This window comes from Nycticebus coucang, chromosome 7, assembly GCF_027406575.1.
Source record: "Nycticebus coucang isolate mNycCou1 chromosome 7, mNycCou1.pri, whole genome shotgun sequence".
Lineage (NCBI taxonomy): Eukaryota > Metazoa > Chordata > Mammalia > Primates > Lorisidae > Nycticebus > Nycticebus coucang.
Genome location: NC_069786.1, coordinates 128,457,208 through 128,477,053, shown reverse-complemented (window position 1 = coordinate 128,477,053; position 19,846 = coordinate 128,457,208). Strand labels below are relative to the sequence as shown.

At 46.5% G+C, this 19,846-nt stretch overlaps 1 protein-coding gene and 1 non-coding gene across 4 annotated transcripts; both read right to left on the bottom strand.

Moving 5' to 3' along the window:
- Window positions 1-5,014: 5,014 nt before the first annotated feature.
- LOC128590763 (nucleolin-like) lies at window positions 5,015-18,947 on the bottom strand. Of its 3 annotated transcripts, XR_008381335.1 has the most exons (7): window positions 18,131-18,947; window positions 16,731-16,847; window positions 13,249-13,705; window positions 11,753-11,878; window positions 11,595-11,654; window positions 10,093-10,217; window positions 5,015-7,434 (listed from the first exon to the last, which is right to left on the bottom strand). XR_008381335.1 is itself a non-coding variant. In XM_053598162.1 (6 exons), the coding sequence occupies exons 1-6, from the start codon at window positions 18,146-18,148 to the stop codon at window positions 11,356-11,358; spliced, it is 786 nt and encodes a 261-aa protein (XP_053454137.1). In that variant the 5' UTR covers window positions 18,149-18,947; the 3' UTR covers window positions 10,099-11,355. The 3 variants fall into 3 exon arrangements, 1 of the variants encoding a protein (XP_053454137.1); XR_008381336.1 differs by lacking the exon at window positions 5,015-7,434 and having other exon boundaries at window positions 11,140-11,654; XM_053598162.1 differs by lacking the exon at window positions 5,015-7,434 and having other exon boundaries at window positions 10,099-11,363.
- LOC128591042 (small nucleolar RNA SNORD82) lies at window positions 11,481-11,549 on the bottom strand. The gene has a single exon (XR_008381482.1). It is a non-coding gene; the product is annotated as a small nucleolar RNA SNORD82 (small nucleolar RNA).
- Window positions 18,948-19,846: the final 899 nt, after the last annotated feature.

The window sequence follows — 19,846 nt, the reverse complement described above, 5'->3', positions numbered from 1 at the left end:
ATGAATGGCCTTTAGTTCAAAACAATTCTTTTTTTTGTTTTTAGAGACAAGTCTCACTTTATCCCCCTCAGTAGAGTGCTATGGTGTCACAGCTCACAGCAACCTCCAACTCCTGGGCTTAGATGATTCTCTTGCCTCAGCCTCCTGAGTAGCTAGGACTACAGGTGCCCGCCACAACATCTGGCTATTTTTTTGTTGCACTTTGGCAGGGGCCGGGTTTGAATCCGCCACCCTCAGTATATGGGGCTGATGCCATACCCACTGAGCCACAGGCGCTGCTCTCAAAATAGTCTTTATACCAGTGGTTCTCAACCTTCCTAATGCCTCCTAATGCTGCAACCCTTTAGTTTCTTTTTTTTTTTTTTGTGGTTTTTGGCCAGGGCTGGGTTTGAACCCACCACCTCCGGCATATGGGACCAGCACCCTACTCCTTGAGCCACAGGAGCCGCCCGCTGCAACCCTTTAATACAGTTCTTCATGTTGTGGTGACCCTCAACCATAAAATTATTTTCATGGCTACTTCATCACTGTAATTTTGCTGTTATGAATTGTAGTGTAAATATCTAATATGCAGGATGTATTTTCATTGTTACAAGGGGGTCGTGGCCCACAGGTTGAGAACTGCTGCTTTATACCAAGGAGTCATGTTTTGTGGTGAAATTTCCTTAGCTTTTTTCGTGTCCTTTGCCCAGTTCACCAACTCATGTGACTCGGGCCTTCTCCAGGCTCTCTGGCTGGGAACCTGGCCTAGTGCAGCTATAAAGGGCATAGGGCCCACATGACCAGGTCTGAAGTCCTGCATTCCAAACACAGCCCCATGTCTGTGAGCTGTAGGACCCTGTCTCTGCCCCCAAGACATCTTCTCAGTCACACACAGCTAAACCCCCTTCCTCAGGCTGGCTTTGATTAGTGGAGGCACTTATCTTTTGTAGGGAACACAGGGCACAGAGATACCTCCCAAATGGCAGTTGGGGCCATGGTGGGACTCAGTTCAAAGTGTTCCTTCTGGGGCCCTCCTTATGTGTGCAGTTTTCCCATCTTGTTCTATAATCCTTGATGTGTTGCTCTGCAGTTGTTCTCAAATGGTTTCATCATAGTAAACAGCATCCACAGAGCAGTTTACAGTTTGCAAAGTGCTTTTGTCCTCATCCCATTTGTACATTTGAGAGAGGATACCTGAGAAGGGGAAGGTCTGGGAGAACAGGTCTTTTCAAGGAGATCACAAGGATACACCTGTAGAGTCCTCTCCGTGCTGACTCAGCTCTTAGGAATTTGTAGAGTTACCTTCCTGGGACCTGGAACTTTCCACTTCTGTGAAATCCTGCGGTTCTGTGGGGGCTGGAAGAGCATCTCCCACTTGATTCAAACTGACCAATGAGAAAGGTACCTGTGAGTTGGAACTTTTTGACTGGAGATAAAAAGGGAAAGACCATGCCAGTTGGGGAGCATGGCCATTATCTTTGCTGGCTAAATAAAAGCCTTTTTCCTCTTAAATAAAAGCCTTTGGGGTGGTGCCTGTGGCTCAGTGGGAGAAGGTAGAAAGAGGTCAACACTTAGAGAATATTCTGTAATTTTTTTTTTTTTTGAGACAAGGTCTTACTCTGTCACCCTTGGTAGACTGGCCTAAATTACTATTGTTTGCATCCACAATGATTTCCTTTGTACACCCAAAAGGCATATGAAAGAGCAGCATGATGTCTGACAGGCCCTGGAAAGTGGCACTTGAGCTTCTTTGATAAGTAACCACTAGAAGACGTGGCTCCTGAAACGCTGCCTGGACCTGGCTGGTGAAGGTTCCGGGAGTGAAGCGACCATCAATAGGAGTGGCTCCAGTGGCAGCAGCAAAATTCTGCACAGCTGCTGGCCAGTATTCCAGATGTACTGTACTGTTCCATATGGAAGTCAAGGTTGGTGCCACCTAAGTGGGTCCTCCTGCAAGGAATTGAGTTCATCACGAAGCTCAAAAACACGTTTTAAAACTTTTCCTCTCGACAACCATCTCATTTCAGTGTGAAATAGCAGAGCATTGTTCGGTGCATCCAACTCTGCCGGGAGCCAAAACATGTCACAAAAATGCCCCTTGCTATCTTGATTTTACGAGCAAACTATTCTCAGGAATTCAACCGTAAATAGCAACAGTACTTTCCCCTTGCGTATCTCCTCAAAAATGCACCACCCGCCTTAGGGTCCTTCTCCTAGTAATTCTCCAGAAACTAGCCCCCTCCCCGCCCTGTTAGGAATAGCCCTTAGTTACTTCCTCGTTTGTGTGCTTATAAGTCCAGCTGAAAAATAAACTCGACGGAGCTTGATCAGACTCTTGATTTGCTCTCATTCTTTCGTGTCTCTTGTCCCCTCATTCGACTGACCCCTTTGTTTCCCAGGTCCCCGTTGAATTCCCCGCGGGCCGGGGCAATTGGCGCCCGACGTGGGGCAAGGGTACGGGGGTGTCATCGAACGTTGCTGCCAGTAAGGGTACCCTTATCATTGGATTGCCGCAACACCAAGGTTGTGAGTGAAAATCCGCACTGTGATCGCCGCGCCACAAGAAGGACGTGAGTGAAGATCCGCACTGAGATAGCCGCAGAATTGCCCACCTGCGAGTCTGATCCGTCAAGGTAAGAGAAAGCAACGAGTTTATGGGACAAACGTTAAATAAACATGACTTGTTTATTCAGGGACTCAAGGAGTCCCTCAAGACATGAGGAATTCGGGTAAAGAAAAAAGATCTCTATAAATTTTTTGTTTTTATTGGTGATATCTGTCCTTGGTTCCCCCAAGAAGGCACTATTGATGTTCTGAGATGGACTAGAGTCGGTGATTGTCTAAAAGATTATTATAGAACATTTGGCCCCGAAAAAATCCCCGTTCAGGCATTTTCCTACTGGAACTTGATCTATGATATTTTAAAAACTTACAACCAATGGCCTGATATCCAAGAAGTTGTTAAAGAAGGAGAAAAGGTGCTTAAAGAACACTCCAGACCACCCTCAGCCTGCCCTTCTGTTTCTGTTCCTATGCCTGAGTCTGACACTCCCCCCAATCCTGAACCTCTCAAACCTCCTATTAATTCCCTATACCCCTCCCTCGAGGAGCCCCCTCCCAACTCCCTCTCGCCCGAAGAAACGACCACCCGGGAAGAGGAGGCCGCTAAGTATCACCATTCTGACTGGCCTCCCTTCCCTTCCGTCCTAAATCATCCCCCTTCCTATGCTTCTGCCCCTCCATTTTGTGCTCCAATTCTAGGCGTAGATACGCCAATTGAAAATGTCAAACGCAAACTATGTCAAGAGGTCTCCTCCCTTAAGGACTTACTCCAAACAAGGAAGGAACATTTAAAACTCATTCAAGAGTTACATGCTTTAGAATTGGAGCTAAAAATTCCCCCCCCACCCCAACGTTCCATAAACATAGCTCAAAAGAAAAACTTCCTGTAACTAAGATAAAAGGGAATCCCCCTTCCGAATCAGAACCAAAACCCCCCTCTGATGGGGATGAACACCCCTCGGCAGATGAAGCCTCAGATAACGACCACGAGGCCTCTGACTCAGATGCTGAAAAAGCTGAAGCTGCCGATCAGCAGTATCGTCGCTTGAATTTCAAGCATGTTAAAGAATTAAAAACTGCTGTGTCCCTCTATGGCCCCACAGCCCCTTTCACTATATCTATAGTTGAATCTTTGAGCGAGGGTGGCTCACCCCAAATGACTGGTTCTTTATAACCCATGCCACCCTGCCTGGAGGTGATTATGTCCTCTGGAGAACCGAATATGCTGATAACTGCAAAGAAACAGCAGCCCGTAATCTTGAAAATAAGACCTCCAAGAAATGGACTAGGGATAAACTCATGGGACATAGTCTCTATGATAGTAACATCATACAAGCTAAATTTTCCCCCAGCCTCCTGGCCCAAATACAGAATGCTGCCCTTAAAGCATGGAGAAAGCTCCCTCCCAAGGGATCGGCAACTACCTCCTTGGCCAACATTCGACAGGGCCCTGACGAGCCTTATAGTAATTTCATCAGCCGCCTTACCGATGCGGCTGAGAGGCTCGTCAGCCAACAAGAAAATGAAAGCGAGTTCATTAAACATCTCGCATTTGAAAATGCAAACCCTGCATGTCAAGCCGCCATACGGCCTCACCGCAGCGGCAAGACCATTTCTGATTATGTTAAACTTTGTGCAGGTATCGGCACCGCTCACTCCATGGGACTCGCTATTGGAGCCACCCTTAAAGAATTCGCTCAGGGAAACAACCCCAAAACTTGTTTTAGTTGTAAACAACCAGGACACTTTTCTAGAGACTGCACGGCCCCTAAGGCCGAACGACCCATACCGCCCGCTCTTTGTCCACGATGCAAGCGAGGCAAACACTGGGCGTCCGAATGCCATTCAAAAACAGACGCCCAAGGCAATCCCTTACCTCAGAAGCAGGGAAACTTCCTACAGGGCCAGCCCCTGGCCCCCAAACGGGCACAAACCCCTGGGGCTATCAGGTTTGTCCCCCAAAACCCGCCCCCTCAAGTCCAAGCCTCCTCTCCCTCTCCCAAGCTGCCGGCAGCGCAGGACTGGACCTCTGTTCCTCCGTCGGCGCAATACTAACACCTGAAATGGGCATCCAAATCCTCCCTACTGGGGTTTATGGTCCCTTGCCCCCCAACACTTTCGGACTTCTTCTTGGCCGTGCCAGTACCACCCTACAAGGCCTCACTATTCCCCCCGGCATCACTGATAACGATTACGCCGGAGAAATTAAAATACTTGCTTCCGCCTCCCTCGGCCCTATAACCATTCACCCAGGCCAAAGAATAGCTCAGCTAATATTACTTCCCCTCTTACCCTCCAACCATCCTTATTCTCTAAAAACCCGGGGTACTCATAACCTCGGTTCCTCTGACGCTTATTGGGTCAGACAAATCACACAAGAAAAACCCCTCCTTAAGCTACAATTAAACGGCAAAACTTTTGAAGGATTACTTGACACTGGGGCAGACGCCACATTAATCGCCAGTAAATACTGGCCCCCTTCCTGGCCCCTCACTACTTCCCTAACCCATCTCCGGGGTATTGGCCAAACCTCCAACCCCCAACAGAGTGCTGAAATCCTCAAATGGACAGACGAGGAAGGCAACACTGGTACTGTCCAACCTTATGTTGTGCCTGGCCTCCCAGTCAATCTCTGGGGCAGAGACATCCTGGCCCAACTAAGACTAATTATGTGCAGTCCAAATATGAAAGAAAATGCAGCCAGATGGCTGCCTGAAAGATTAGTAAAACAAATTGATAGCAATTCTAAAATCCAGGGAGAAAAACCTCCCTGAGATTATCTTTCTCCTTTCCCTTCCAGAACCACGGAGTTCCATCCATGATGCTGCCTTATCTCCTGATCTTCTGCCTTCCAGCACTGGGCCAACCTGTTCCAGCAGTTACCAAGCCCTTCACTTGGCGCTTTTATTTAACTGAAAACTCGAAAACACAGATTGACAAACTTCATAAGCTTAGCTTAGATTTACAAAAACAAAAATTTTCTTCTGAGGCAAACGAGTGGTGGAAATCCTCCATGTACTCCTTACTCATGCCCCTTGCAGGTCCCCTTATTCTTGCTATTAATAATCACCCTTGGACCCATTATTCTTAACAAAATCATGAATTTTATCAAATCACAGATTGACTCCCTGGCATCAAAACCCATTCAAGTCCATTATCATAGACTCGACCTTGCAGACCGGGGCCTTGCCAACGAAGATATTCCTCCGGGAACCGCGTAAGCACTCAGAGCTATGCACGTTGACTCACCATCATATGTGAGTACAACCTGGGTACCTTTTTACGGGGTGCAATAAAGACACTGCAGAGGGAAGGCATAAACAGCTTCTCTGAATCCCTTGGAAGCAAACCTGATTTGCATAGAGGTTAGCGTCTTAAAAATTTCTCCTCTCCTCCCCAAAAGACGCTCAAACTTATCATGTGGTCATTATGCCCGCGGGAGGAATCAGGTCAATACTTCCCCCCAAAAGGTTAATGCCCTCTCTTCTACGCCGACAACTGACAGACCCCAACAATTTAAAAAACTAAAAGGGAGGAGATGCCGGGAGCCAAAACATATCACAAAAATGCCCCTTGCTATCTTGATTTTACAAGCAAACTATTCTCAGGAATTCAACCGTAAACAGCAATGGTACTTTCCCCTTGCGTATCTCCTCAAAAATGCACCACCCGCCTTAGGGTCCTTCTCCTAGTAATTTTCCAGAAACTAGCCCCCTCCCCGCCCTGTTAGGAATAGCCCTTAGTTACTTCCTCGTTTGTGTGCTTGTAAGTCCAGCTGAAAAATAAACTCGACGGAGCTTGATCAGACTCTTGACTTGCTCTCATTCTTTCGTGTTTCTTGTCCCCTCATTCGACTGACCCCTTTGTTTCCCAGGTCCCCGTTGAATTCCCCGCGGGCTGGGGCACAACTCATTGCATAGTTGTGAAAACAGTCGACTGTTTAAAGCGCTCGCCTTTACAAAATTGACAGAACTTAGGATGCTTTTCATTACTTCTTGTAACTCTTGTGGCAGTGTCTTCATTGCTAATATTTGCCCATGAATCACACAGTGAGTTCCAAGGACTTTTGGTGACTCATTTAGTACCAAACGTTGAAATCCAGACTGACATCCTAGCATAGCTGGAGCACCATCTGTGCAAACACCACAAACCTTTCCCCAAGAGATCTTATGCTCTTTCAGAAATGAACCCACTGTGTCAAATACATCACATGCAGTACTTGTTGTTTCAAGAGGTTTGCAAAAAAGAAGCTCATCTTTAAAGTCGCCATCATTAATATACCTCACGTAAACCAGTAACTGTGAACAGTTTGCAACGTCTGTAGTTCATCAAGCTGGATACTAAATAGTGGAAGTGGGGCAGATCTAATTTCCTGGATTACCTGATTAGGAATATCAGCAGACAGGTCATCTGTTCTGCGGACAGTGTCGTTAGGTAAGGAAATTGCACTTAATTTCGTAACAAATTTATCTCTGATCGTAACTCAAACAACGTCTTTGGCTGCTGGCAACAGTAAATCCTCAGCAGTGGTGTGAGGTTTCACAGCTCTGGCGATTCTGAGTGCCACCAAATATGAAGCTTCAACGGCTGCTATGTTTTGTTTGTGCTACTTGCCACCAGTGTCAAGTCTGGCTTTCTTGAGTCCATCAGCTTTGCTTCTAAAATAGTTGGTATCCTTGTCGGCAAAGCTCGGATGCTTGCTATCAAAATGGTGTTTTAGTTTGTTCGGTTTCATACATTCAGCTGATAGAACTTCACAACAAATAATACATTGTGGATTCTCAATTCCTGCTGTAATTATTGAGGTAAAACCATACTGTAAGAAATCCTCACTATATTTTCTTTTCTTAGCATTCTTCTCTACATGATCCATTGTCATCGGATGATTTGCTAATGAAAATAATATATAACAATAGCTTTAATAAACAAAAGATGATACATGGCATAATCTCGTCAATACAGTTCATTAAAGTTTCCTATGATTTATCATTCTGTGTTGTTTTTTTTTACATATCTGTTACTATCACAAGGGAGCAGTATTCCCATCAACCACAGCTGAACATAAAAAGACCAATCAGCATCCAGATTAAGTTCCCATGGTACAGATTTTTTTTTTTTTTGCAGTTTTTGGCTGGGGCTGGGTTTGAACCCGCCACCTGCAGCATACAGAGCCCTACCCCTTGAGCCACAGGCACCACCCTGGATTTTTTTTTTTTTTTTGCAATAGTTGATGATTTTACAGTACATGATTTTACATTTACCCAGTAATTATAATTCATGAAGTGTCGTTTTACCTCCAATACTGCTGCTTTCAACACAGTAGCTGCTTTCTACACATGTGACTGGTCTGCATAAGTACATTATGACGCCAACCCTGTCACATACACTTGTATTTGTACAGGGTATATGTGGTGGGGTTGGCCCGATGATGTCATCACGCCGGGTACTGTATGTGGGCAGACCCACCTGGAGAGGGATAGAGGAGTGGTGTCTTGGTTCCTAAGACCATTGGAAATATGTGTTTTCTGATAGTGCGACCCCCAAAGAGGTCATGACCCACAGGTTTAGAACCGCTCATCTTAGAACAAAGCCTGATCTAGTGTAGATGCTCATTATGTCTTAATTTTTTTTTTTGTAGAGACAGAGTCTCACTTTATGGCCCTCGGTAGGGTGCTGTGGCCTCACACAGCTCATAGCAACCTCCAACTCTTGGGCTTAAGCGATTCTCTCTCTTTTTTTTTTTTTTTGTAGAGACAGAGTCTCACTTTATGGCCCTCAGTAGAGTGCCGTGGCCTTACACAGCTCACAGCAATCTCCAACTCCTGGGCTTAAGCAATTCTCTTGCCTCAGCCTCCCGAGTAGCTGGGACTACAAGCGCCCTCCACAACACCCGGCTATTTTTTGGTTGTAGTTTGGCCGGGGCCGGGTTTGAACCCGCCACCCTTGGTATATGGGGCCGGCGCCTTACCTACTGAGCCACAGGCGCCGCCCCTTAAGCGATTCTCTTGCCTCAGCCTCCTGAGTAGCTGGGACTACAGGCGCCCGCCATAACGCCCGGCTATCATTATGTCTTAATTAAAAAAACTGGGAACATACCACCCTAAAACCTAAGTGTATAGAGCAGTGGTTCTCAACCTGTGGGTTGTGACCCCTTTGTAACAATGAAAATACATCGTGGCATTAAGAAGGTAAGAACCACTGGTATAGAGGGGAAAAAAAAAAGAATTAAAAAAAGGGAATGGCGCCTATGGCTCAGTGGGTAGGGCACCAGCCCCATATACAGAGGGTGGCAGGTTCGAACCAGGCCCAGGGCAAACTGCAACAACAAAATAGCTGGGCGTTGTGTCAGGTGCCTGTAGTCCCAACTACTCAGGAGGCTGAAGCAAAAGAATAGCCTAAGCCCAGGAGTTGCAAGTTGCTCTGAGCTGTGATGCCATGGAACTCTACCTAGGGCGATAAAGTGAGACTCTGTAAAAAAAAAAAAAGAATTGGGCGGTGCCTGTGGCTCAGTCAGTAAGGCACGGGCCCCATATACCGAGGGTGGCAGGTTCAAACCCGGCCCCGGCTGAACCGCAACCAAAAAATAGCCAGGCGTTGTGGCGGGCGCCTGTAGTCCCAGCTACTCGGGAGGCTGAGACAAGAGAATCGCTTAAGCCCAGGAGTTGGAGGTTGCTGTGAGCGGTGTGATGCCACGGCACTCTACCGAGGGCCATAAAGTGAGACTCTGTCTCAAAAAAAAAAAAAAAAAAAAAAAGAATTGAGGGCGGCGCCTGTGGCTCAGTTGGTAAGGCGCCGGCCCCATATACCGAGGGTGGTGGGTTCAAACCCGGCCCCGGCCAAACTGCAACCAAAAAATAGCCGGGCGTTGTGGCAGGCGCCTGTAGTCCCAGCTACTCGGGAGGCTGAGGCAAGAGAATCGCTTAAGCCCAGGAGTTGGAGGTTGCTGTGAGCTGTGTGAAGCCACGGCACTCTACCGAGGGCCATAAAGTGAGACTCTGTCTCTACAAAAAAAAAAAAAAAGAATTGAAAAAAGAGAATCTAGTTTCAGTGAAAAAACGTTCCTGTATATTGATTTGGGTACATCTAATAATTTTTTCTAAATAAGTGTTCTTGTTTGCCTAATTCATATTCCAATTCAGCAGTGCCCAGTACTGCTGTAAACACTTTGGTGTTTTTTTTTTTTTAAAGACAGAGTCTCATTTTGTCACCCTTGGTATAGTGCTATGGCATCACAGCTCACAGTAACCTCGAACTCTTGAGCTTAGGCGATTCTCTTGCTTCAGTCTCCCAAGTGGCTAGGACTATAGGTGCCTGCCATAATGCCTGGCTATTTTTTGTTGCAGTTTGGCTGGGGCTGGGTTCGAACCCGCCACCCTCAGTATATGGGACCAGTGCACTACTCACTGAGCCACAGGTGCCACCACTTTACTGATTTAATCCTCACATTAAGAGGAAACAAAGGAGAGAAAAGTTATAAAGCATTTCCCCAATATTAGACCACGATTTCCTAAACATATTAGGAGTACAATCTCCCAAAACTTTACATACCTTTCTTACTGTCTTTCCCTTTTGGTTTCTCTAGTTTAATTTCATTGCCAAAGACTTTCAAACCAGTGAGCTCCAAGGCTTTTTCCAGGTCTTCAGCAGATTCAAAATCCACACACCCAAACTTTCTTTAAGGTGAAGAGGAGGGCAAAATTATAAGAAAAATTAATTGAAAAGCTACACATGTATTCCAGGCAAGTGTGACATTACGAAGATTACGTAAACAAGCTTCCAGAGAATTAATAACGTCAAGGCTCTGCCAATTGTGGCTACAGAACAAGGTCTATATTACACCAAGGAATGATGTGCAAATTCACTTTGAGGTCTTCATCATTAGCTAAACTGCTGGTAACAACTGATAGTAGTAGGTGACATAAAAACCTACTTGGAATCCTGTCTCACTGAAAGCATTTAACTGTGATGAGTATTCAAGTCTAACGGACTTGTGCTTTTGGAAGAACATAAACACCAGATTCTCTAAACTGTTATTAAGAATTAATGGGGGGCAATGCCTATGGCTCAGTTGGTAAGGTGCCGGCCCCATATCCTGAGGGTGGTGGGATCAAACCTGGCCCAGGCCAAACTGCAACAACAACAACAACAACAACAACCATAACAACAACAAAAAGTAGCCAGGCGCCTGTAGTCCCAGCTACTCGGGAGGCTGAGGCAAGAGAATCGCTTAAGCCCAGGAGGTGGAGGTTGCTGTGAGCTGTGATGCCACAGGACTCTACTGAGGGCCATAAAGTGAGACTCTGTTTCTAAAAAGAAAAAAAGAATTCATGGGGTAGTGCTGCCTGTGGCTCAAAAGGGTAGGGGGCAGGGCCCACATGCGCTGGCGGGGTCAAACCTGGCCCTGGCTAAAAACTGCAAAAAAAAAAAAAGAATTAGTTTTAACTTGGGGGTTCTATAATTTGCTAATTTAAAGACTTATTTCATTATCTAATCCATTAAGATGCTCAGATCATGTTTAAGGGTAGCAAGCTAACAGTTCTAACAGTGGAGGAGAGTATTAACAGATGCATATGTAACGTGTAGTGAAGCACTTACCTAGTCATACCAATTCTGACATCCACAACAGCAAGATCGTTTTTAGCAAAAACATCACTGATACCAGTTTTCAATTCAGGACCAGATTTGTTAGAATTCAGGTTTCTTTCTTTTTTTTTTTTTTGGTGGTTTTTGGCCGGGGCTGGGTTTGAACCCACCACTTCTGGCATATGGGACCAGCGCCCTACTCCTTGAGCCACAGGCGCCACCCAGAATTCAGGTTTCTAATAAAGAGATTGAAAGATGTAGTCGGTTCTGTTCCTACATACAAAATATTAAGCTCTATTAATCCATTTGTAGAGCATGGCACAAAATTTCTAGTACAAAATTTCTTTGCACAAGCACATCAGCACGTTGCAATGTAACATCAGGTTTCAGTATTAAGTCCCTTGTCACTCATCATTTGTGCCAATTTGACTTTACCTTCCCTCACATCCCCTAATTCTGAAAGTTACCTTCCACTTTCTGTTTCATCATTTCCTTCTTTCGTTTTCCAAGTGCTTCTTTGACAGGCTCTGGACAAGATTTCAAACATGTCACCATGAATAGCCACATATACTTAAATATCTCTTTTAAACATAACTCAGGTCAATGTACTTCAGAATCTAATTACCTTCTTCCTTTTCCTCACCATCTTCATCCTCCTCCTCAGCCACACTCTTAGCTTTCACAGGAACAACTTTTGTAGGAGCTTTCTTTCCTTTGGCTGGTGTGGTCTCCATGGCTTCTTCTCCAGAGTCTAGAAGAGAAGCCACTTAGTCAAAAACTTAAAAATCTCCAAAAACCAACATTAGTTCTGAGAAGACCTAAATGAAAGGAAATGCAATCCTTCACCACACTTACTTTTTTTTTTTATCGAGACAGAGCCTCAAGCTGTCGCCCTAGGTAGAGTGCTGTGGCATCATAGCTCACAGCAACCTCCAATTCCTGGGCTTGAGAGATTCTCCTGCCTCTGCCTCCCAAGTAGCTGGGACCACAGGTGCCCGCCACAATGCCTGGCTATTTTTTTTTGGTTGCAGCCATCATTGTTTGGGAGGCCCAGACTGGATTTGAACCCGCCAGCTCAGGTGTATGTGGCTGGTGCCTTAGCTGCTTGAGCCACAGGCGCGGAGCCCACACTTACTTTTTAGTTATGGCAAGAATTTAGTTACCGCCACAGGGCGGTTCCTGTGGCTCAAAGGGGTAGGGCGCCGGCCCCATATGCCAGAGGTGGTGGGTTCAAACCTAGCCCTGGCCAAAAACTGCAAAAAAAAAAGAATTAACAGACCACTTGAAAGCAAAATCCAACATTATGAAAATTGCTTGTAGAAGGTACTGTCAATAATAAATGTTTTCTCAGGGGCAGAAAGTCACGTGCTGATATTTGAGCCTGGCACACCACAAAAGCCGAGAGAATCCCCAGATGGTTTCCCATCTAATCTGCAGGTTGTCATGGAAGGAGTATGTATTGTTGCTTCTAGAAGAATCTCACAGGCCAGCTTAGGTGGCTCATGCCTGTAATCCCAGCACTCTGGGAGGCTGAGACGGGTAGGTTGCCTGAGCTCACAGGTTCGAGACCAGCCTGAGCAAGAGTGAGAAACTGTCTCTAAAAATAGCTGGGCATTGTAGCGGACATCTGTAGTCCCAGTTACTTGGGAGGCTGAGGCAAGAGAATCACTTGAGTCCAAGAGTTAGAGGTTGCTGTGAGCTGGGATTGTTACAGCACTCTACAGAGGGTGACAAAGTGAGACTCCGTCTCAAAAAAATAAATAATATGGCAGACAATTAAAAAAAAAAAATAGGGCCGTGCCTGTGGCTCAGTTGGTAAGGCACTGGCCCCATATACCGAGGGTGGCAGGTTCAAACCCGGCCCCGGCTGAACTGCAACCAAAAAATAGCTGGGCGTTGTGGCGCGCGCCTGTAGTCCCAGCTACTCGGGAGGCTGAGGCAAGAGAATCGCTTAAGCCCAGGAGTTGGAGGTTGCTGTGAGCTGTGTGATGCCATGGCACTCTACCGAGCCCCATAAAGTGAGACTCTGTCTCTACAAAAAAAAAAAAAAAAAATACAAGAATGTCACCTTAAAATATCCTGCACACAGGAAGTCGAGGAACTACCAAGACAATTCCTTACCATCCTCCTCATTCTCATCATCTTCATCTTTATCATCCTCTGAGGCAAGAGCAGCCGCTGCTGCTTTCATCACTGCTGGTTCAAATTCATCCTCTTCTTCTTCCTCATCTTCCTCTTCATCCTCCTCCTCACTGTCATCGTCCTCATCATCATCATCACTGTCTTCCTTCTTGGCATTCTTGCCGTTCTTTGCCCCCTTGGCTGGAGTGGCTGCTCCCTTCTTACCAGGGGTTGCTACCAATGCTTTGCCGGGTGTGCCTCCCTTTTTGCCGGGTGTTGCTACTGCTTTGGCTGGAGTAACCATCTTCTCGGCCTGTGGGGCTGCTGCCTTTTTGCCTGGGGTGACAGCTGCTTCCTTGGCAGGTGTGGCAATTGCAACCTTTTTTGTTGCAGAAACCACCACTTTCTTTGCTGGGGTTGCAGTAGCCTTCTTGCCTTTCTTCTGAGAGACAATAACCTGGAGAAGAAATAAAGTCCAATTTAAGTCCGCCCACATACCCAAAAAGATAGCCCTGGTCCTGCTGAGTGTTAGATTCTGGAACCATCTCAGTGCCATAGGTTTTACATACACATTGGGATGTGAAACTCTAGAGTTCTGTTATTATGCCTGTGAAGTCAGAACCCTATTAGATAAAACACCCGAGAATAAAGAAACTTTCGGAACATTTAAAAATACCTCTGGAGGGCGGTGCCTGTGGCTCAGTCGGTAAGGCGCCGGCCCCATATACCGAGGGTGGTGGGTTCAAACCCGGCCCCGGCCAAACTGCAACCAAAAAATAGCCGGGCGTTGTGGCGGGCGCCTGTAGTCCCAGCTACTCGGGAGGCTGAGGCAAGAGAATCGCTTAAGCCCAGGAATTGGAGGTTGCTGTGAGCTGTGTGAGGCCACGGCACTCTACCGAGGGCCATAAAGTGAGACTCTGTCTCCACAAAAAAAAATAAAATAAAATAAAAAAAATAATAAAAATATCTCTGGAATTCTTATATTTTATACTGTTTTAAACCTCAGCTTTCTCATTTGAAAACAAACATATTATCAACCATACATGTTCTTTAAGGATTACTTAGACATAGAAGACTGTGATAACTGTTACTAAATCATTTGAGATTCCTACAGTAGATGGTGGTATAGTCTAGCAAATACTCAATTCTTAGGACTCAAAATAAAATGAAGATCAAATAGCTAGCTGTTGTAAAATTATAACACAGCACAGAATGAGCATGGTAGATGGAGAAAAACCATCATTTACCCACACTTAAGTCTACTTTTGGATTATTAGCTTTTTTTTTTTTTTTTTTGCAGTTTTTAGCCAGGGCTGGGTTTGAACCCGCCACCTCTGGCATATGGATGGGGCTGGAGCCCTACTCCTTTGAACCACAGGCACCGCCCTGGTTTATTAGTTTTATCACATCTTATCACATAATGTTGTAGAAGAGTAAAACTTCTACTAAATTCTGAAGAAACCTGAGCATGGAAAGTGCTCAATCCCTACAAGAAATAGTTACAACAGTGATTAGTGTTACCTTTTTTTTTTTTTTTTTGAGACAGAGTCTCACTTGGTCGCTCTAGGTAGAGAGCTATGGTATCATAGCTCACAGCAACCTCAAACTCTTGGGCTCAAGCAATTTTCTTGCCTCAGTCTCCCAAGGAGCTGGGACTGTAGGTGCCTGCTACAATACCCAGCTATTTTTAGAGACAGGGTCTTGCTCTGGCTCAGGCTGGTCTCGAACTAGTGAGAAGAGGCAATCCACCTGCCTCAGCCTCCCAAAGTATTAGGATTGCAGGCGTGGGATACCATGCCCAGCCCATGATTAGTGTTACTAAGCTTATATATGCGGTCTGACAATTAAGTTTTTGACCTTACCCTAGAAAAAGTGCTACATACTTCAATACTGAAAATCATTATGCTTACTTTTTAAGTATTCCTCTTGGGAGTCATGAACTCCTTGCCCATCCTTCAAAGCAACTTTGGAACTCATTTTCTGGAATGACCATCAGAGCCCTTACGTTGTGGCAGCACTACACAAATAACTTGGTGAGGCTGGGTGTGGTGGCTCACACCTATAATTCCAGCAATCTGGGAGGCCGAGTCAGATGCATCACCTGGGCTCATGAGTTCGAGACCAGCCTGAGGTAGAGCAAGACACTGTCTCTAAAAATATCCAAGCATTGTGGTGGGTACCTGTAGCTACTCTGGAGGCTAAGGCAAGAAAATCACTTAAGTCCAAGAGTTTGAGGTCATCATCAGGTATGATGCCACAGCACTCTATTGAGGGCGACAAAGTGAGACTGTCTAAAGTAGGAAAAAAAAAAGTAGGCTCAGCACCTGTAGCACAGTGGTTACCGCGCCAGCTACGTATATTACACTGAAGATGGTGAGTTTGAACTCAGCCCAGGCCAGCTTGAACAACTGCAACAACAACAAAAAAGCTGGGTGTTGTGGCGGGCGCCTGTAGTCCCCCCTACTTGGGAGGCTAAGGCAAGAGAATCGCTTAAGCCCAAGAGTTTGAGGTTGCTGTGAGCTGTGACACCACAGCACTCTACTGAGGGTGACACACACTCTGTCTGAATAAAAAATAAAAAGTAGGGCGGCGCCTGTGGCTCAGTCGGTAAGGCACCGGCCCCATATACCGAGGGTGGCGGGTTCAAACCCGGCCCCGGCCAAACTGCAACCAAAAAATAGCCTGGCGTTGTGGCGGGCGCCTGTAGTCCCAGCTGCTCGGGAGGCTGAGGCAATAGAATCGCTTAAGCCCAGGAGTTGGAGGTTGCTGTGAGCTGTGTGAGGCCACGGCCCTCTACCGAGGGCCATAAAGTGAGACTGTCTCTACAAAAAAAAAAATAAAATAAATAAAAAATAAAAAAATAAAAAGTAACTTGGTGAGGTCTCATAGCCGTGTTTGTGTTGATGTGTGGTGGTCTCTTGCTGAGTAGTGTTCATTATTGTTATTGCATGTTTTTTTGTGTGCCATACAATTAACAGCTCTAGTGGTCTTTCCAGAAAGACTTGCAAAATTCCTTTGAGAGGAAGAGTGAACAGGTGCTGTAGCAACACAGTCTCCCAAGCGGAGTACTTCAAAGTTGAGTAGAATGATACTCAGAGACGAGGTATGTAGCACCTTTTATAAGATTAGTTCACAAACTTAATTGTAAAGACCTCATGTAATGGAATAGAAACCAATTAATCTTGATTGGAGGCTGGGAAAGGAATCTAGTAGTTATCCTCAGATCTGGACATAACATTCAGTTCTGCCACTTATATGGGGCTACCAATATGTTGGAACAGGAAAATGTAGTGATTTAAAACAAAACTTGTCAAGCCTTGCAAAGGAGAATCCCAGCCCTTACTGGCTCAAACTCATTCAAATACTTATCCAAGTGATATCTCGACATGCCAATGAAGAGCTTGTGAAGCATGGATGGATAAAGTTGTTTTAACTCTTCATTTTGCACTTTCAACACAACTCTGCTAAAGGGATATAATTACCTCTTCCTCACTGCTGTCATCATCCTCATCTTCTGACATTTCCTCATCTTCACTGTCTTCTTCTACCTCCTTTGGGGGAGGAGCCATTTTCTTGGGGTCACCTTGATTTTTACCTGCCTAAAATGGACACGGTAGCACATTACAGTTTCATCAACATTTCAGGCTATACTTATTTTGCCATTATTCTTACAATCATCATCTTTCTCAGAATCCATTTTTCATTAACACTAAACAGCAGAATTAATAAAGACTATTCTTGACCTACAAGCAGGGAATTCTCAACTTCCCACAGATTTTTGCTGACAGGTTTTACCTTAAGGCAACCTGAAATGATTTCTCTTCCCCCAATGCTTTAGTCAAGCACATCACGCATATACTAACATCCAGTGGCCTGCAACTAGACTATTTTCCAGCCACCTATTCACAGACCATGGATAAATTCTGGCACCTTATTTTACCACGCCCGTCTGAACCCAAATTAAGACTTAAGATCTTGGCTCGGCGCCTGTAGCTCAAGTGGCTAAGGCACCAGCCACATACACCAGAGCTGGCGGGTTTGAATCCAGCCCAGGCCCATCAAACAAAAATGACAACTACAACCAAAAAATAGCGGGGCGTTGTGGCGGGTGCCTGTAGTCCCAGCTACTTTGGGAGGCTGAGGCAAGACAATCGCTTTTAAGCCCAGAAGCTGGAGGTTGCTGTGAGCTGTGACACCATAGCACTCTAGCCAGGGTGACAGCTTGAGGCTCTGTCTAAAAAAAAAAAAAAAGACTTTAAGATCTTTAAGACACTTTCTTAAAAATAAGTCGCCTTTAAAAAAATAATTGCCTCTAATCCTACTCAGTTTTCCTTTCCCAGAGACAATCCCGCCCCTACTAGACCCGGCGGTGCCACGTGGGGGAACACGGTAGGCCACCATGTGCAGTCTGGCGCTATAAGTACGCGGCAAAACCTCCTTCGGGGGCCCACCACGTGTCCCCTGGTCTGGCCCGAACAGAAAAGTCCTGAAGGCCACTGAACCTCCAACTAGACCCTTTGCCGTCCTAGGACACCGGTATCTCCCGTGAGTCCGGAACCCACGTGGCGGGCCGTGCTCTGGGACACTTGCGTCAGGAGGCGGGGCCCGGCTCACGCTGGAGGCCCAGCGCCCCTTCTCCACACTCATCTTCTAAGTCTGTCTCGGTCGCATTCACCACTTCCCGCACCTGCCACAGCTCTTCAGCTCGCCACCAAATAGCCAAAGAACGCGAGACCTCCCCGCTAATCGCGCGAGACTTCCCTGCAGCATGGCGTCCTCGAACGCGCCTGGGACTGCGCGCAGGCCCTCCTCCCCGCGGCGCCGCGCGCGCGCCCCTCCAACACAGGCCTAGACGTCGGTGCTTGCGAGCCAAACCTCTTACCTTTGCGAGCTTCACCATGATGGCGGCTTACGACGGCGGAGCGTGTATCGGGCAAGTGGCGCAGACAAATCTAGAGGAATCAAGCTATGTCGGCGGCGGCCGAGGGTACAGAAGCTCTCGGAGCACGTACGCCGCGCTGCCAGCTACAGCTCCAGACTGAGGCGAAGGACCCCTCCGCCTGTAGAGATTTCCCTCTGGGGCCACGAGTCTGAAACAGCCTCCTGAGAGCTGTAAATAAAGGCAGTCGCGAATGTTCGTGAAGTTTACTGTAAGTAGTACACAAACATGCCATTTAATCTCAGGGTAACCGCATGTAGTTATTCCTCCTAATGGGAAGCAGCTTCGGAGAAGTAACTGTCTGGCAGTCACAGGGTATTGGGACTGTGGAGTTGGGAGAGGGGTTTGGGCAGACTGACCATAGAGGCGGGCCTTTCCTAATTCACAGGTTCCTTCTCTGTTATTTGGAATAAATACACCCATTATAATGTGGCTGTGGACTCGGCGCCTGTGGCTCAAGCGACTAAGGCAGCAGCCACATACACCTGAGCTGGCGGGTTCGAATCCAGCCTGGGCTCGCCAAACAACAAGGACGGCTGCAGCCAAGGAATAGCCGGGCGTTGTGGCAGGCGCCTGTAGTCCCAGCTACTTGGGAGGCGGAGGCAAGAGAATCGCTTGAGCCCGGGAGTTGGAGGTTGCTGTGAGCTGTGATGCTACTCTACCCAGGGCAACGGCTTGAGGCTTCTGTCTCAAAAAAAAAAAGTGGCTGTGAAATCGGTGTCACTAGGTAGCCCAAGTGTAGGTCAAAAGGGCCTAAGGCAGGCGTCCTCAAACTTTTTAAACAGGGGGCCAATTCACTGTCTCTAGCCCGTTGGAGGGCCAGACTATAGTTAAAAAAAAAAAACAAACAAAAGGGCGGCGCCTGTGGCTCAGTCAGTAAGGTGCCGGCCCCATATACCGAGGGTGATGAGTTCAAACCCGGCCCTGGCCAAACTGCAACCAAAAAATAGCCGGGCGTTGTGGCGGGCGCCTGTAGTCCCAGCTGCTCGGGAGGCTGAGGCAAGAGAATCGCTTAAGCCCAGGAGTTGGAGGTTGCTGTGAGCTGTGTGAGGCCACGGCACTCTACCGAGGGTCATGAAGTGAGACCCTGTCTCTACAAAAAAAAAAAAAAAAAAAAAAACAAACAAAAAACTGTGAACAAATTCCTATGCACACTGCACATATCTCATTTTTAAGTAAAAAACAAAACAGGAACAAATACAATTCACACGGCTTCATGTGGCCTAGGAAAGGTTCTCTCCTTGGGAGAGGGCCTGATGTCTGTCTTGTCTGTTACTCAAAAAAGCTTATTGTATGGGTGGAACTTAACTGGTGCCAGAATTAGCAAAGGAGAGCACTTCATTTTAGAGCCTCCCTGGCCTATATCCTGGGCACCTGGTACCAAATTGTTCTTACAGGAGGAGGATATCTTCAAAAATCACCCTTGGAGATTCCAATTAAAGAGATCTGTGTTAGGGTATGGAATTTTTTTTTTTTTTTTGTAGAGACAGAGTCTCACTTTATGGCCCTGAGTAGAGTGCCATGGCATCACACAGCTCACAGCAACCTCCAACTCCTGGGCTTAAGCGATTCTCTTGCCTCAGCCTCCCGAACAGCTGGGACTACAGGCGCCTGCCACAACACCCGGCTATTTTTTGGTTGCAGTTTTGGCCAGGGCCG

Bases quoted from the DNA above. Each gene is read 5' to 3' on its own strand.
- LOC128590763 (XM_053598162.1), bottom strand. The intron at 11,879-13,248 runs GTAAGGAATTGT...CTTCTCTTCTAG, and splicing joins TGATGAGAATGAGGAGGATG to ACTCTGGAGAAGAAGCCATG. The intron at 11,655-11,752 runs GTAATTAGATTC...AATCTTGTCCAG, and splicing joins TGGTGAGGAAAAGGAAGAAG to AGCCTGTCAAAGAAGCACTT.